This window comes from Pelodiscus sinensis, chromosome 8, assembly GCF_049634645.1.
Source record: "Pelodiscus sinensis isolate JC-2024 chromosome 8, ASM4963464v1, whole genome shotgun sequence".
In the NCBI taxonomy this organism is placed as follows: Eukaryota; Metazoa; Chordata; order Testudines; family Trionychidae; genus Pelodiscus; species Pelodiscus sinensis.
The window spans coordinates 52,533,099-52,552,457 of record NC_134718.1 but is presented as its reverse complement, the minus strand read 5'-3'; the positions used below and the strand labels follow the sequence as shown (position 1 = coordinate 52,552,457).

Below are 19,359 nucleotides of genomic sequence, written 5' to 3'. Positions count from 1 at the left end.
TTAATCGTAAACACTTTTGGACTCAGGAAACTTGTACTTTTTCTCCAGTTTTCAGTGAATTTTTGCTATGTATTCTCAGAGCAGACTGCTCTCTGGCGCACATTTTAAATATTATATTAGGTTAATAATTAGCAGTGTAGTGGGTCAAATACCATTTGCCAATACTCCAATACATTTGCTTAACAATTTATTTGTTGTATAGTGCTTGTAAGTGCTCAGTTTTCTGGGTGCACCACAAGAATAAGAACTAATCAATAAATGCTGAACACCATGAACTAGGGATGTGAAAGGTTAACCAGTCAACTAGTAAGCATCGTCCTTAATGGGTGATGCTTATCAGTTCCAGTTAATCCGTAAGGGCTGGAGCAGCTCTCCACTAGCCATAGACAAGGGGCAGTTCTGGACACCCAGAGCAGCTCCTGTCTGCAGCGGGCCCAGCACATCGCAGACAGGGCTGCTCCGGGAATCCAGAGCTGCCTCTGTCCATGGTGGCCCCAGCATGTCACAGGCAAGGGTTGCTCCAGAGGTCTGGAGCAGCCTGCAGCAAGGAATAACTCCAGCCCAGCCATGGTGGGACAAAGAGAGGGTGGCTCCAGCCCCTTAAATGGTTAACCAGTTAAAACTTCATGTTTAATCTGTTAGCCAATGAAATGGGATTTTACATCCTTGCTATGAAGAGCAAACCAATATAATTCTGCCTACCTTTAGCTGACAACATATAGTCCCATGCATGACCAAAGCAAGGAAACATATCAGATACACTATGGCATTACACACACATATCAGATAATATAAAGTATAAGCTCACATCTCTCATTCAAAGACATGTTTTGGCCAGGGAGGTAAAGGAGACTAAAGACTCCTCCATGAAATGGATATACTATGATGAGAATGATCATCAGCATGCTAATGATAAGTATATTATGAGATGTTTGAGCTACTGGACATAATTCAATTAAATTATCAGACATCTAGATGAACATAATTTTGGGGGGATAAGTCAACATGGATTCTGTAAAGGGAAATTATGCCTTACTAATCTACTAGTAGAAAAACTTAAACAACAAATAGTCTAGTAGCTCCTTAAAGGCTAACAAAACATATATATGGTGTTATGACCTTTCATGAGCACAACCCACTTCTTCAGATTACTGAATAGTCTAGTAGCACCTTAAAGACTAACAAGACCATCTGAAAAAGTGGGTTGTGCCCATGGAAGCTCATGATACCATCTACAGGTTTTGTTAGTCTTTAAGGTGCTACTAGACTATTTGTTGTTTTTTAAGTTTTTCCTGTTACAGACTAACTCGGCTACCCCTCTGAAGCTTTGAATCTACTAGAGTTCTTTGAGGGAGTCAACAAGCACGTGGACAAGGGGATCCATGGGATCCAGTGTACTTAGATTTCTAGAAAGCCTTTGACAAGGTCCCTCATGAAAGGCTCTTAAGTAAAGTAAGTTCTCATGGGATAAGAGGGAAAGTCCTCTCTTAGATTGATAACTGGGTAAAGGACAGGAAACAAAGGGTAAGAAAAAATGGTCAGTTTTCAGAATGGAGAGTGGTGTCCCCCAAAGGGTCCAGACTGGGACCAATCCTATTCAACTTATTTATAAATGATTTGGAGAAAAGGGTAAACAGTAAAGTGGCAAAATTTGAAGATGTTACTAAACTGCTCAAGATAGTTAAGAACAAAGCAGACTGTGAAGAGCTTCAAAAGAATTTCACAAAACTAGATGATTGAGCAACAACGTGGCAAATGAATTTTAATATTGATAAATGCAAAGTACTGCACATTGGAAAAAATAATCCAAACTATACATACAAAATGATGGGGACTAATTTAGCTATAACCATGCAAAAGAGAAATCTTGGAGTCATTGTGGATAGTTCTCTGAAAACAGACACTCAATGTGCAGCAGCAGTAAAAAAACAAACAAACAGAATGTTAGGAATCATTAAAAAAAAGGACAGAATATCTTATTGAGTCTATATAAATCCATGGTACACTAACATCTTGAATACTGTGTACAAATGTAGTTGTCTCATCTCAAAAAAGATATCTTGGCATTGGAAAAGGTTCAGAAAAGGGCAACAAAAATGATTAGGGGTTTGGAATGAGTCCCCTATGAAGAGAGATTAAAAAGACTGGGACTTTTCAACTTAGAAGAGGAGACTAAGAGGGTGAGGGTATGATAGAGGTCTAGAAAATCATGACAGACATGGAGAAAGTGAATAAGGAAAAGTTATTTACTTGTTCCCATAACATAAGAACTAGGAGGTCACCAAATGAAACGAATAGGTAACAGGTTCAAAACAAGCAAAAAGAAGTTTTTCTTTATGCAGCACATAGTCAACCTGTGGATCTCCTTACCAGATGATGTTGTGAAGACCAAGACTTTAACAGGGTTCAAAAAAGAACTAGATAAATTCATGGAGGTTAGGTCCATCAATACTTATTAGCCAAGATGGGTAGGAATGGTGTCCCTAGCCTCTGTTTGTCAGAGGTGGAGAATGGGTAACAGGAGAGGGATCACTTGATGATTCCCTGTTCTGTTCACTCCCTCTGAGGCATCTGGCATTGACCACTGTTGGAAGACAGAATACTGGGCTAGATGGACCTTTGGTCTGATCCAGTATGGCCATCCCTATGTTCACATGCTAATTAAAAAGGAAAAGTGACCCACACTTCGTAGCTCTCCATAAGCAGAGTTCTTGATGCAAGATAAGCAACTACCATTGCACGTCTCTGAATGAGCAGAGAAATTCTAGAGCAGCCTCATTCTCTTTCACCTGCTCCCATAGGCATTTAAATAAAAACTCATTTTCAGCCATATCAAAGACTATTGAAATACCTACTGAAGTCAGCATGGCCACCACCAGAAGGAGAGCACTAGACAAAGGTCAGAATGAAATCTCTATATTTCAGCTAAAAATAGTATGAATCTACAGGGTCAGGGCTGTGGATTTTACACATTATTCTGTTGACCACCTGAGAGAGAGCTACAGGATTGAACCCTATAGTAATTAAGGAAACACTACATATCCGATCCCCCCAGAATCATCTTTACTCACATCATCATTCTTGTTCAGTTATTGCAATGGTATTAAACTATTGATTTGTTTTATTTTACAATTTGTAAACAAATTGAAGCAACATAGAAATGAGAAACACTAGAAGACAAAGATGCAACAATTATGCATATGAGGAGTGAAAAATAATATAATAAAACTCAGGACTAACCCAAGAGTGACCAGAATTATTTTCATGTAATAGATTAAAAATTAGAAAAGCACTACTGTTTAGTGGTATTTATAGTACTGCTCTTCCATTTTGTTCTTGTCCTCTCAAAGTACACAGGAGAATGTTTCCATAATGTGAACGTTTTATCACTGCAACTACTGGTATGTTTACATTTCAACAGCAACAGCTCCATTATCACAGCTACCATTCAGATCGAGGGTACCAAGAGTTCTCTAGGACTGTTTGTTCTTATTGTTATCATCATACAGAGTTTCTCAATGATGAATTTTCACAATCTCCCATTGTAATGTTTACTGGTTAGTGCACAGAGGGTTCATATGTTCCCCTGCCCTCTTCAAGTGCATGTGATCACATCAGCTCTAGTTATCCACCTGCAGGGTATTTGAGCCCCTGTACACTATGGGATAGGTTACTATGGAAATTTGTGTCTGTTTGTGCATAAGGGACTGAGCGACAATGCAATCTTATCCCAGGTTTACACCTAAAACTTAGGTTGACCTAGCTACAATGCTCAGGTATATGAAAAATTCATTACCCATGAGACATGCCTATTCAAATTTAAGCTCTGGTGTAGACACTGCTACATTGACAGAAGCATTCTTCTATTGACCTAGCTGCCATTTCTTGAGTGGGTAGATTTAATACAGTGAAAGAAAATCCCCTCTGATTGCTACACAACAGCAGCACAGCTGCAGGTATGCCACTGTAGTAGTACTATACCCTTAGTCACTGTGCAATTGTGGAGGTTGTAAGCCCCCACAAATGGCTTTATACCATAGGACTCCTCTCTGTATTGTCTCATGGATAATGAAGCACGTTTGTTTCAGAGGGATGGTGCAATCTCTCTGGGACTCTGGAGAGATCAGTGAGCAGCTGCCCTCCACTCCCCCCGCAGCACCATTTTTCTTGAGTTTCCCATGGGGCAACGTGACTCCACATCATCACTAATGCTGGCCAACAGCTCCATTCCACAATGTGATCTAAGCCTACCCGATGGACCCTTTCATTTAGCCCAAATGATTGGAACCTGTGTTTCTGGTGTAGAAGGTCCTGAGGTCCATCTCCACTAATCACCTGCATCTTAAGCTGGGGGTCGTTTGTTGGGCTGGCCAGAAGAAGAGAGCAATTCTTGATGGCTAGGGCATGGAAAGGAAAGACATAAAATGGTTGGAGAAGAGGCCAGCATGATGGCTTACTCATCACCCAGGAACGAAGAGTTTTAAAACACCAGCCTGTGCTGGGACCCTCCCCTCATTCAAAGAGCAGAGTTGGCAGCACCTACTCTCCCTCCCTATTTTGGTGGCAAATATACTCGTTTATTGATTATATCTGCTGTGGGCATTATACTAGCCACCCCATTGAGGAAGGCTGGAAAAGAATTCCCTTTCCACCATATTGGTGCAGGGGTTTTTTCATCTCCCTCACAGCAGGTTCAGGTGGGCCCTGGTCATGCAGAACATAGCAGGTGGTAAGCTACATGTTGCAACTCATTATTTACATGTATAGTGGATGTTTAATGCAGGTACTCCATAAAAGAAGGCAACAATAATGGATAGATGTCTTGGAAAAAATGATTTAAGGAGAGGTATTCAGTGATTGATCGAGCTATGAGTGGTATGACATGGAGTCAACACCTATCATTATAGTGAGGAGGTGATTAATAAGGTCCAGGCAATGGATTTGCTGGGAGGGATCTGTATGGAAATGGTGGACGGGGAGTTAGTTGAAATCCCTCCTCCCTGGGAATTCTAGAGTCCTGGCAATGGATCAGTAGGAAGGCCCTCAGTAGAAAAGTGCGGGGCGGGGGGAGGCACTAGTAAAGGCACTGCCACCTGGTTAATTATGGGAGAAAACAAGGGAGGATTAAGTGCACTGTACATGTTTTCTGCTGGATAGACCTAGACATCTAATAATAAACTTGCAGCCTGATTAAACCTATATTGAATGTCTCCTCTCCTTCTTTTGGCATAGCCAGACAATAACTATGAAGTCTTGGCAGGCATGGAGTCATTATATTTCACTGGGGAGAAACACCAGTTCTTCCTGTGCTACAGTCCAATGCTTATAGTTTGCTCGAGATGGTGTCATGGTGTTCTCTGTGTTAAATGATGCACCCTCACCAGCGTAAAGGAAGGCAAAGTTTGCATGCTTCATGTACTGAAAATTAATCTATTCCACAAATAAAATAAATTAAGGTGAGTAGTGCTGTTCCACTGGTAGCACATCTCTACAATAAATCATGTGTTTCTTGTACCTTGTTACTGACACATCTAATATATTGTTCCATTTTTCTTTTTTGTACTTTTAAAAACAAAAAAGACATTCCGTGAACTCTAATTTAATTGCAACACTTTAAGGCATTTAAAAACACATCACTAAAAAAACTGTTCAAATTACATTGCACAACAGTGACATAAGACAATCAGTTATTTCCTGGAAAAACACATAGCCTCTTCTACAATCCCAACTGATGTAATTTGGTTGTAAACAATAGGTCTACTTATGTGAAGAGTCCTGTAAGGGTTGCAAGAACACACTCCATATTAGTGTTGCTCTTTCTTCATACATATCCTTATTTCCACCATTTTTTGTTTAAAATTTACCTACCAAATTACTTTATTATGTTGCCTTAATATATGCAAATATTTGTTCTTTTCAACTATTATAAATTTAATACTTCTGGAATATGAAATAAAAGGGTTGGTTTTCTCCACTTTGACAGTTATGGCAAAATACATCAAAAGCAGACTATGCACACGCACACAACCCAAAAAAATATTTTCACAAGAGAAAGTTAAACACATTTTGGCCTTTCATTTTAGACACTATTTATTTCCAGTTTCTTTTATTATGAAATATTCTACTAAGTGAATTGACTTATGAGCTCTATCGGAATAATATGATTACTATTTTAAATACTGAGATTTTTTTCCTTACTCAATCAAGACTATGGAAAATGTTACTATTGTAGTGGTATTGGCTAACAATTGAAATTTTTCAGATGCTTTTCTTCCTTATTCTAATGAAATCAGATGCCAAACACTGCCTCCCCATTGTTATGTGTTTTACATGCACTACATCTGTCATTTCTTTCTTTAGAAAAATAATATTAATTACTAACTTTCCTTTCAACTAATTTGTAGTACATCAGTATAGTATATGTAACCTATAGGAATGTTATACTGTTCTCTATTTTTATTCCCATATGAATAAAAAATGTGTTTTAGTGCACAAAACACCAGCAATAATACAAGGTGTATATGATATGCAACTTATAGCAGAATATGGAAATATTTTATGCAGAATACTATTCTGATTTCTTTTAGCCTCACCACTATGTTATATTAATCTATCTTTCTCTTAGAAGACACCAAATATTTGATCAAAGATTTATTTTTGTTTAAATCTAATTAGGATTTGAGAGTCAGGGAAAATTGGTTTTAACAACACTGAAATTCTTAGAAGTTTTGATTTAAAAACAATTGCTGTTTCATATTGTTTAAGGTTAAAACAATGTGCAGAATTGTAGGTCACCAGTGTTATCCTTTTTATGTTTTTAAAAATATATTAAAAAAAATAAAAACAAGGCAAGCTATATAATATTCCTTTGCAACACACAGAAAATTATTGCACATTGGATTTGCCATGAAATCTAAAACAGTTTCCAATTAATTTGGAAAAGCTCAACATGTACAAACTTACCCAAGCAACATTCTTTCTCCCAAGAAGAGTAGTTTATGGTGAAATAAATTTGACACACAAAAGGCTTGGTTTCCGGGGTCCATTTTGCATAAGGTTTAGCTTTGAAATCCAGCTGAATGTGTTCTGTACAGTTCAGAAACATGGGTTTCTTTTCTCCAGAAGGCATACTTGTAATCTCTGGTCTATTTGAGTTGCAGTGTTTTCTGGCCTTGTTCTGACTAGGCCAGCAGCCACTTGTTGCAATGGTAACAGGAAAAGCCAGGATCTGCCTTCTAAGTCGACAGGCATGAATAATTAATGTATTTTCACCTCCCATCATTAGCATTCCATTCAAGCAACCCAAATGAAGCGTTTCATTTGTTCTTTTGTCTTCAGAAAAAGACTCACTGGATTAATGAGGGCTATCTGTGAAGATAAAACCTGGGTCTGCTGATTTATTTAGTCTGATTAGTTAGTATTTGTGCTCTAAATGCAGGCTTTATTGACAACATATAAATTGTCAGTGGATTTCCAAGCTTATTCAGGCAGGCAGGTTACTTTCAGCTACAGCAACACTTTCAGGCTGCAGCACATGAATGTTTCATTTTCTTGACTTTAATATTTAAGCTGGTCTTCTTTGTTTCTGAGCAAAGTTAAGAACAGATCTAGAGGCATAATGCTTGCACATGTTTTTCTAACGATCTCTTGGTCTGTTACATAACACTTGTTTTTAAAAAAATGTTCCAGTTCTCAATGGAAAGGAGTGAAAAAATTGCAAACAAAAAAATATCAGCTTTCAAAAAGTGATATTTTGGAGGTCATTTATTCCAGTTGGACAATTTCATTTTCATTTTCATTTTCATCTAAAATGTCAATTTAAAAATAAAACTAATAATGACATATGTCAATCATTCCAGAAAACAAGAGAAGTTACTTCTCACCTTCTCTCTGGATCCTGTTCAAGAGACTGAGTAGGGAGATTGCAGTGCAATCCATCTACTTCACTCATAGAAACAATAGACAAGACTATGCAGCACTTCAAAGACTAACAAGATGGTTTATTAGGTGATGAGCTTTCGTGGGCCAGATCCACTTCCTCAGATCAAATTGTGGAAGAAAATTGGCATGACCAATTGTCATGCCAATTTTCTTCCATAATTTGATCTGAGGAAGTGGGTCTGGCCCATGAAAGCTCATCACCTAATAAACCATCTTGTTAGTCTTTGAAGTGCTGCATAGTCCTGTCTTTTGTTTCAGCTAGACCAGAATAACACGGCTACATCTCTATTACTATTTCACTCATAGAGTAACTCCTCACTTAACGTTGTAGTGATGTTCCTGAAAAATGCTACTTTATGTGAAACAATATAAATAGGGAGGGTTGGGTTCCAGGGAATGTGAGTTTTTTTCAGCAGAGTAAAAGACAAGACAACATGTGATTACATAATTATTCAATTATACACTATCTACCATCCCTACTCTGATCCTATCTCATTTTCAGTAGATTTACTGTGTTAGATGCTCAATTGCTACTAATCTTTTTGGTGAAAACTAAAACAAAAAAGTCATTAGCACTGGCACTTCTGCCATTTCCACATTTGCTGTTACTGTTTTTCACTTCTCAATGAGCAATGGGCCTACTTTAATTCTGTCCCTACATATTTGTGTTATTCATGTATATTCAACCTTTGTAATTTGATCTAGTTTCCACTTTTTGTAGGACTCCTCTTTGTGTTCAGATCATTGAAGAACTCCTGGCTAAGCCGGGTTGGTCACTTGCCATACATCCCATCTTTCTTACACAGGGAATAGTTTGCTCTTATGTCCTTGATAATGTCTCTCTGAAAAACCGCCAACTGTCTTGAACTGTTTTCCCCCCTTACATTTGCTTCCCATGGGATCTTATCTATCAATTCCCTGAGGGCACGTCTACACAGCAGGGCAAAATTCGAATTAAGCTACGCATCTTCAGCTATGTCAATTCCGTAGTTTAAGTCGAAATAGCGTAATTCAGCTTTTGGCACTGTCTATACTTCAGGAAGTTGAAAGAAAAACACACGTCCTTCGACTTCCCTTATTCCTCATAAAATGAGGGTTACAGGAGTCGGAGTAAGAAGTCGTCTTATTTTGAAATAATGACTTGCTGTGTAGATGCACTTTGTTATTTCAGAATAACTGAAGTTATTCTGAAATATCGCTGCTGCAAATACATAGCTTGAGTTTGCTAATTTGAGTTCTAATAGGATGATAAATATTTATGTGAATATACCTTAGGTGTATATCTTGCGTAATTCTGCTTGTGTAAAGTGTCAGAACTGCACAGTGTGGTGTTTTTTTTATTTTGTAGGGAAATACCAGCCTGAATGAATAATGTATCGACAATAATACAATAGTTGCAATACAAAGACTTAGCTATTGAATGATCAACAGTACTAGTGGCAATAAAAGATGATGTCTTCACAGCAGTGGCTATAGGGGCCATATCTTAATGCAGATACTATTCAACATCAATGCAGCTATGGTTGCCAGGTGTCCAGTTTTGAACCGGACAATCCAGTATTTGAGCTTTCTGTTCGGGAAACAAATTGAGAAAATATAAATGACAAAATATAAATGTCCAGTATTTTCTAAATAAGATGCACTGTAGATGGTGATGTAATGTCAAGTGTGTCCAGTATTTTTGTTGAAACCATCTGGCAATCCTATTTCAGACACAATGAAACACAAGCTGCTGCCGACCCACGTATATTATAATATGGTAACTTCTCGCTTAACTTTGTCCCAGTTAACGCTTGTTCCTTTATTATGTTGCTTATTTATTCAAGCTCATGCTCGTTTAAAGTTGTGCAATGATCCTATAATGTTGTTTGTCCAGTACTTGCCCAGACTGCTGTATTCAGCAGGACAGCTGACTTGACTTTAATACAAAGTTTTTGCAAATAAATCTCTGATCAACTGCAGAGGAATATATCAAAAAACCTGTAACTGAATTTTTTTTATTCCCAGATTTAGAGCTTTTAATTAGGTACCTTCTGTATGTCCAGTCCTCACAATCTGGCATGCAGGGGAAAACATAATTGATTTTTTTTTTTAAAGAAAAAGAAATTATAGAAGAGTTGTTTTTTTCAAATGTCATTTGCTTCATTTGTGTTCAGGGATTTGGCTACAAGGGGATGTACTGGAGGAGGGGAGAAAGGAGACAGTGGAGAGGAGCAATGGCATATGGGCAGGGCCACAGACTAGGGAGCTCACCTCCCCCAAGCAACAACTTCATTCTCTGTCCAGGCCTGGCGCTACTGAGGTCAATGGGCATTTTGCCATTGATTTCCTTGAGGGCAGAATTTCACTCCAAATCTTTTTGTTTGTTTGTTTTATCCATTTATTTAATCCGGTCTGTCATTTAGATTCTGAGAGCTCTAGGGCAGGAATGGAGTCTCTGTTACATGTATCCTCAGCATAAAGCTAGTATTATGGGGCAGTGACCCTTGTATGAGGTCTCTAGATACTATCTTAATATAAATAAATAATCTTGGTGGACAGAAAGATTTCATGGGAAAGTGATATAACCCTAAGTACACTGCAGCGTGAATGGCGCCATTATAACACAGCATTTGATATTAAAAGTTTGCAATCAGATTCACTAACAAAGATCCCTTACCGTCATGGAACATTCCATTGTTTCAATTGCAGGACTGGGACATAAAGAGACACAAAATCACCATGGAAGATTTATATCAAAATTACAATAAATGTTGTGTTACAGAGAATGTTTTCATTCAGGCAAGGCCCTGGGGTACAAAGGATATATAAAATTTACAAAAAACTGTATCCTTCCTAATTCTGAGGAAATAGATACAGACTGTAAATTCTTCTCCTTAATTCAGCAGAAAAGAGTATTTATGAATTGTTCTCTGAACTAAGAGGTGTTTGTGTGGACTACACAGAGTAACTATTTTGTATAAACAGACGTGCCTACTGCTTAATGATTATGTTCAAGAGTAATTTGTACACAGGAGAAGGATTTGCTTTTTGCCTCATTTTAGTTCTTGTAATAAATGGAAAAATAAACTGAGTCAATATTTATTGTCTATACAGACAAAGCACTGGAAATAGACTATATTTATTAAGTTAATTCTCTCCTGAAGACCCTACAATTTAACATGAGCCTAACATTTAACATGATTTTATTGCCTAGCAAATATTTGTTTTTAATTATGTTCATGGCACTCAAATAAATATATATATGGTAGCTGACAGCACTGTCTACCTGCTATAAATACCACAGTCTCTGGACATGGGACAAAGGTTGATCTTTACAGCCTCCCTGTGTTTAAGAGCAAACAATAGTTGTTTGCCCTCACATTAAATTTTCCAGTTTGCATTCTACAGGTTGGACCTCCCTGGTCCAGCACTCTCAGAACCAGTCAGAGAATTTGTCAGACCAGGGGAGGTGTCCCCTGCCACCTGCCTGGGGCCTGCTGGCCTCCTGCCACTGGCCCCCTCTATTCCCTCCCCAGCTGGGCTGTCCGTCATGCTGCTGCTGCCCCCCAACTCCGGGTTGCCATGGGCTCTCCAGCACTGGCACTGGCCTTGCGCTGTCATGGACAGCCATGTTTCCCCAGTTCAGCACTACTGTGGGCAGCTAAAACTCTCCAGTCCCTGGCTCTACACTGCTGCGGGTGGATGGGCTTCTTTGGCCCTGCACCCAATGGGCCACAGCTGCATGCTGCTGGGCTTCTTCAGCCTCTGGCTTTACGCTGCTGTGGACAGCCAAGGTTCCCGGGCTCTGCAATGCCATGGGCTGCCAGGGTTCTACGACCCCAGTCCCTGCAATGCTGTGCAGCTCCTCCAGCCCTGCTGCCCCCAGCCCTGGCCAGGCTGCTGGCCTTCCTGCCATTAAGCTCCCAGAGTCTTTGGTCCAAAAGCATCCATGGTCCTTCTGGACCACAGATATTGCCAGAGCAGAAAGTGACAGATTTCAGAGGTGCAACCTGCAATGGAAACATGTAAAGGAATATCACCATAGAATATTAAACATGTAAATGAACATATGAAAATGGATATAAATGTACAATCTCTTTAATAAATGAGCATGCCTAATATATTGCTTGCCAAAGGACCTTGATTCCCAGTAGCACCAAGAGCAGAGTTTGTCAAGTGTGGGGCCATATAATCAGCTAGCATAATTTGGTGTGGCTCCAAAGAATTTAGTCCAAGTCTTTATCTTGCTGCTTCTCCCTGCTCATGTTCTCTATGTTCTGATCTTTCCTCTCTATCCACAGAGCTAAAACTTTCACCAGGCCCTCATCATCTTGTATCTTGGCTATTGCAACCTCCTCCTCTCTGACCTTGAAAAAGCTCTCCTTCCCCATTTACAGGTATATCTTTGCTCCTAAGGGATTGTTTTCCTGGCCCTTCGCATCACCTCTCCATTGGCTCTCCCTATTCCACAGTGTTGAACATAAATTACTGGTTTTCACTGTAAAGGCCCTTCATGGTTTGTTTCCATCATTTCTCATCTGCTACTGAAGTATTGATTCTTCCATCCAATCTGCCAACAGTGCCAGCCTTCACTGCCCATATTTTTCTACAAGCACCTTTGTTTTGTGTGCCAGGCCAGCCATTATGGTTGCCGGGGGCTTTTTATTAGGCAAAGCAACCTATCCTCTGCCATGACTCCTAAAAACACTTGACAGTAGTGAGACAACTAGTATCCTTTGATTGTTGTATATCCCACTCGAACAATAAAGTCAGAAGGCACCATTGTGATCATCTAGTGAGTCTGACTTCCTGTACAGGGTTAAACACTGATCATCGTTGTTTTATTGACATCTTATGCTCTCCTTGTCATATGGTTATAGTCACACCATTCATTTAGGCTGTAAATTCTTTCGGTAGGCACCATCATTTTCTTATGGACTTATATAGCACAACAAAACATCTAAATATTACTATAATACAAAGAATAATAATCTATCCCAGAGACTTCACAGAACCACAAGTGGTAGCAAGTCTTTCTGTAGTGCTCTTACACTGTTCAATAAATCCAATTAGCTCTGGAGTACTAGGTCATCTCCTTGTCACTGCGTAACAAGGATAGTGTATAATTCGGCGCTAAAACACATGCAGTTTCTTCTTTTAAAATCCATTTCAAATACACCTTTGACATTATTTCAGTCCAAACCAGAGTTGTCTATTTTGGATGCTCCCCTTGAATGCTGTGTAACCAATACATCTACTGCATATTTCAGAGTAAACAACACATCAGAGTGAACAGGGCTCGACAAATAATGCAATCTACTCGCCCGTGGTGAGTAGATTGCAATCTGGAAGAGCCAGGTTCGGGCGATCTGCGTATGCGCAGATCACTGGACAGTGCGGCTGACGAGCGGGGCTCGCCGCGGTTCGGCGAGCCCTGAGAGTGAAAGAGAGAAGAGACATTCATAATCTATTTCAAATACTTGGAATAGAGCTTCATTTTAGGGTATGTCTATACTGCGGGGGTTTTCCGGGATACCAGTACTAGGTAAACTGGATGAAACTATAGTTAAGAATAGAATGATCAGACATATAGATGAACTAAATTAGTTGGAAAGGGAAATCACACCTTACTAATCTACTAGAGTTCACTGAGGGGGTCAACAAGCATGTGAACAAGAGGGATCCAGTGAATATAGTATACTCTGGGGTATCTGGCATTGGCCACTGTTGGCAGACAGGATACTGGGCTAGATGGATGTTTGGTCTGACCCAGTATGGCCGTTCTTATGTTCTTACATTATCTGCTGGCCCAATGGGATTATAACAGTCCCTGTGTACATCTGTGGCTCCCTTGCTGCTCCCATGTGGTCATTCTACAATATAACTGTCTAGACCCTTCCTTTGCCATTTTATGAGAAACAATCAAATAGAAGGCACATCCCATTGTCCTGGCACAACCAAACTCTGGCCTTGCTTTAAGTTAGGATAAGAGGAAGCTGCATACTAATCTTGGTGGTCCTAGCTCTTACTATTTATGAGGCGTTTTTTAACAGATATACACACACACAGACAAATGCACAAACTCTCTCAAATATATGGTAAATATATAATTTTCCATAACATAATGAAGACTGAAAGAGGCCCTCAGTTTTATTACTCACTGTTAGGCCTCTGGTCTGCCAGAGCCCATCATGCCTTATAGATATGTTGAAAAGCCCATTTTCCCCCAATCCATCCTTTTATAAGGCTATTGTTGATGGACTATCTTTTTGTGATTTAGTTTATAGGCTAAGCACCCAGAGCACAAGATAGTCATCTCAGTTACATTTTAGAAATCTGAGGAAATAAATATGCTTTATGTTATGTTATAATAAATATGTTAAAGAGTTCAGAAAATTAATGTGTGCAAATAAAGTAGATGACTAAAATGCAATGCCACATTTTTAGGACTGGATTCAGCTCTCACGTCTCAACATAACCCAAGAGTAACTGGGATTAGTAGAATGAAATGGGTGCATTTCAGATCAGAATCAGGTCCTTAAAATGTTTATAAAATTTCCCAGTTGATTCTAAGGAAACCAGTCTTCTCACAAGGACCACTAAATCTAGCTCATTCATTTAGAATTGTAATGCCCTTGGGCAAGGTAAGGAGGGCTGATTCAGCACTCCTGGCAGAGCCATGCAGTGGGCCAAAGGGGCATGACTGTGGGCAAGCCTCACCAGCTAGCCCTTCAGTGCTGCCTGGAGCATGTTGCCTGGCGCTCCGGTGCTGATTGAAAGAGCCCAGGGTTCCAGCCGCAGCCGCTGTCACAGTAATAGCGATGGTGGCCGGAAATCCTGGGCCCTTTTGAATTGCCAGGTCCTGGGGCAGTTGTCCCCATTGCATGCATGCACACACACACACACACACACACACACACACACACACACACACACACACACACACACACACTGTCAGGCCTGCATTCAGAAACCCACGTATATACACACATACAGCTTCTCGGTCTGTGATGGTCTGCCATTACTTTTGCCAAATAACTAGATGGCAACAAGCAATAGAATAGTACCTTGGCTGCATTATTAATTTTCAATTGTTTTTGATAACTAAATAGCAAAACCTCCACATTTTCAGTTCTAACTATACTAAATTAGTTAGTTATTAGATCTTCTAGTTAAATTTAAACTACAAAAAATGAAATCACAGAGAATTAACATGATGTGCCTGAGTAACCCCATAATGTTACTCTGTGATTCTCAACCTATTTATAATTGTGGGCTATATATGGGGCTCTCAATGTTTTATGTAGGCCACATCCAGTACTACCTGGATGGCCCAGAATACGTCACGTAAGATGCAGTTCTGCGCTGATTGGGCCACAGGTTGAGAAACACTTCCTTCCTCCATGTATCTTACTCTGTTGCACGCACTCCCTCCCCCCCCCCCCCCCCCCCCACTCAATCATTTTTTATTATAGACTCTTTAAGGCCCTGGAAGAAATTTTGACCACATTAAAACCGATGGCAAAATTTCCACAGACTTCCATGGGACCAGTATCTCATCCTGTCTTTGCTTTGCCATGTAAAGTACTATACATTTCATCAGTGCTTATTGAGAGTGTTTTGTCATTTGCTGAAACTGTGCTTTATTACAAGTGAAACGTAGCTAGATGGAAAGTGAAATGTAGCTAGATGGAAAGTGAAACGTAGCTAGATGGAAAGTGAAACGTAGCTAGATGACAAGCTAGATGACCAAGAACAACTGACTACAAGGAATAACTCCATCATACACTGTGTGAAGTTTCACAGTTTCCCTTTGGCCATGATCCTCTTTCCCAACTCTACTAATTATATTATTTACCCTGATGCAAACTTATAACAATTATCCTTCACTAAAAAAATACAGCCCTTTTGCCTGGTCTGCTGAGAAACCACTGACTTCAAATAATTCAAAGGGCAAACACAACTAAGAGATAAAGGTTTATCTGATATTACAAATGATGCTAGGCAGGATGTGGCTTCATAGGGAGTTCAAATGAATGAGGTCTGAAGTAAACGCTAAAACAGGTCAATTAGGTGGACTGACAGGATTATGTGCTAAGATTAGGCAAACAAAACAGTGATTTAGAGGATAATGCAAATACTATCCCCACTCTTGTATGGTTAATTTGGATGTCTGCATGGGGCGGGTGAGGGAGGTTCCACATAATAAAAATAAAGCATGTGCAAATAATGTGGATGTCTCTCTATATTTTTCAATGCCAAAGAAATTAGAGGTGCAAAAGATAGTTAGATCAAGCAGCTCCATTACCCAATGCATATTACAATTTCAGTAGGTGTGATCAAGAGTAGAATTTTGTCCCATGTTAGAAAAGTAGATGATAGAAGTGAATCTTTTGCCTGAATAATATGGGGACGGTGAATGGAGTACACTTGGCTCTTACCTCATATTGGGATGATAAGTGGTACAGTGAAAAATGGCTCATATGTGGTAAGTGTAAGATGTGAGCTGCTGCCATTAATAGGAGAGTAAAGAGTGAAAGGGTTTCTAGTCACTAAGTAATAGGTGCAGTAAGAAACATTTTTTTCCTATGGGATAGGTGGTTTATGGAAAATGGGAAGAGGTGGTTGAGGGTAGAAAGGCAGACTTAAAGAGGATGTAGGAAAATTAGAAGAAGTTCTGTGGGTGTGATTGAACTGTTCAGAGCACAGGTCAGAAAATCCTGTGTGAAGGTGGATATATACGTTTATTTATAGTGTGAAATATTAACATGTGGCTCAGGAGTGATCATGCTTAAGCTTGGAAGACTGGCGGTTACATTACAAAGTTTATAAGCTCTGTTGCACTGCGCTGGAGATTAATAACATCATAGTGCTGAATACAGAATTTAGGAGCTCTGTAACTTCTAATGGCTGCATCTGTGTCGACAGTCATTACACTCTACAATAGCTAGTATAGAGATCATAAATCCCACGTTTGTGATCCATGCAAATCAGCAGGAATAAACACAGAACTAATGCTCTACACAAACACTGACTAGAAATATTGGTGGAAAATTAAGAAAGCAACTAATAAAAAACAAACAAACAAACAAGGAACTCCAAAAAGAAAAAAATTAGGAATAGACACCAATCTCTTCATGATGTGTGGTGGGACACACACACACACACACACACACACGCTTACACTCACTCAATGGGTAGGGTTGCCAACATTCTAATGGCACAGAACCAAACATCCTTGTATTGCCCCCTGCTCTGCCCCTTTCCCAAATCCCTACCCCTCTTACTCTATCCCCTGCTCCCCCAGCCTTCATTTTCACCAGGCTGGGACAGGGTGTTGGGAGACAGGAGGAGATGAGGGATTTGAGGTATGAAAGGAGACTTAGGGCTTGGAAGGTCATGAGACTGGCTGCAGGGATTGGTCAGGGGGTTGGAAGTAAGGGAAGGGATGTGGACTCTCAGGGAGTTTGAGTGTGGGAGGATGGTCAGGACTGAGACAGATGGTTAACATGCACGGCATGAAGGCCCTGAGGTGGGACCAGGGATAAGGAGTTTGGAGTGGAATGTTGGACAGCTGGACTGGGTCCAAAGGGTGCAGGAGGGGCTCCAGGTTGGGGCCAAGGACTTCAGGGTGCAGAAAGGAATTTGGGCTTGAGACAGGAGGATTGGGGAATATGAGGGGTAAAGGGTCTGGCCTAAGGTGGCTCCTGTGAAGCATCCAACAGGTCCCCTGTGCCTTCTAGGTGGGGAGCTATAGAGGCTCCGTGCCTTCTGGAACTGCCTCCCACCCACAGGCACTGCTTCCACAACTCCCTCTGGCTGTGAATCACAACCAATGGGAGCTGTGAAACTAGTGCTCAGGGAGGGGGCAGCATGAGGAGCCTCTTTGGACACCCTCCCCCCCGCAATATGCCTAGAAACTCAGTGACTTGCTAGCCACTTCCCTGAGCCACACAGAGTCAGGGAAGGTAGGGAGCTTGCCTGAGCCCTGCTAAGCCACTGACCAGACTTTTGAGAGCCTGAGTCCCTTTTTGAGCAAGTGTTCTGATCGAAAACTGGATGCCTGGCTACCCTAACAGTCCAAACCCTGCTACAGTTATCAAAAAGCTAAAAACTTGAGTCCTGATTCTTCTCTTACATTACTTTTGTCCTAGTGTAAATGCATTATGTTCAATGATGTTACTCTAGATTTACACCAAAGAAAGATAAAGAATTGGGCTCCTTCATTTTTTCTAAACACAAGCAATCTGAAAACATCCTTCTTAGCTGACCTGAGATTTCCCAATCCCATCATCAAAACAAATTTCCATTGGAACATGACTAAGGCCCTAAATCTTGTAAACAGATAAACACATGATTAAGTTTATACACATGGGGAATCGCTAACTGCAAAATTGGGAGCTAGATTATGTAAATACTATGGATGAACAGATATTGTTGCAACAGATAAAGGTGTGGTCAAGTCTGGTATAAAAGAGAATTTGTTTTACAACCTTAATTAGTAAGTCTCAGCCACTCTCCTAAAAATATAGAAGAGAAAACCTCCCTTCATTTTATCATTTTAAAAAACATCAACAGGAATGTTACACATTTTACCATTGTCTGCTTTTATAACAGTTATTTAATTAAGTGTCTCCTTTCAGTGTGCTGTGTCAGTTGCTGTTGGCATGTGACCAGGTCCTTCAAAAGGAAGCAATCATAAACTCATAGATGGGTTTATTCAGCTGTGGCATTTCTAAGCTGATTTAAGCAGTATGTCAAAATTGAGTGAAATTAATTAGTTTACTACACAGCTTCACAGTCTCCAATATTAAGTAAAATGTAATACAAACTAGTGGAAATCAGAGTTATAACATTCAATATATTTAACTAAAGCATCTGAAAGTTTTAAGGTTAAACTTCAAGATAAACTGCAAAGGAATTGCCTTAAAACCACAACCAAACTTTTGCTGCATATGAGGATAAGAGGAAGCTGCATACCGAATGTAGTGGTCCTAGCTCTTACCATTTAGGAGGAGTTCTTAAACACATGGACTCACAGATGGAGAGAGACACAGATGCTCATTTCTAAAATACTTAGTAAGATAACTAAAACCAAACAGAGAATATGCTTTTGCCTGCAAAAATTCACACCTGCTTAATTTATGTCTGATTCTGTTCCCATCGGGGCAAAACTCGAATTGGCTTCATAGGTACAAGTACATTCTAATATGAGCTGTCTCCTTGTAAGAGCTCCCATAAGAACTATTCAGTCCAATATATGAGTCTTAGTTGATATCCAAGCTATCATGTTTTGGAAGCCAAAATTATAAGTTTGTCATGCTGTCCAAGGGATGGAAGGAATACTGGAAGGAAAGAGTAAGAGACAGTAGTTGGATTATGTCCATATCCATTCCTCTGAGATTCTGGAGCAGACAATTGCCTTCTGGTTCTTAC

The 19,359-nt window shown here is 39.8% G+C and overlaps 1 protein-coding gene across 1 annotated transcript in view; it reads right to left on the bottom strand.

Annotated features, from left to right (window-relative positions):
- C8H10orf90 (chromosome 8 C10orf90 homolog) overlaps positions 1-7,288 on the bottom strand; it is a 119,193-nt gene extending 111,905 nt beyond the window's left edge. The window contains exon 1 of the mRNA XM_075935279.1: positions 6,964-7,288. Within this exon, the coding sequence (XP_075791394.1) occupies positions 6,964-7,288 (325 nt within the window). The remainder of the gene's footprint in view (positions 1-6,963) is intronic.
- Positions 7,289-19,359: the final 12,071 nt, after the last annotated feature.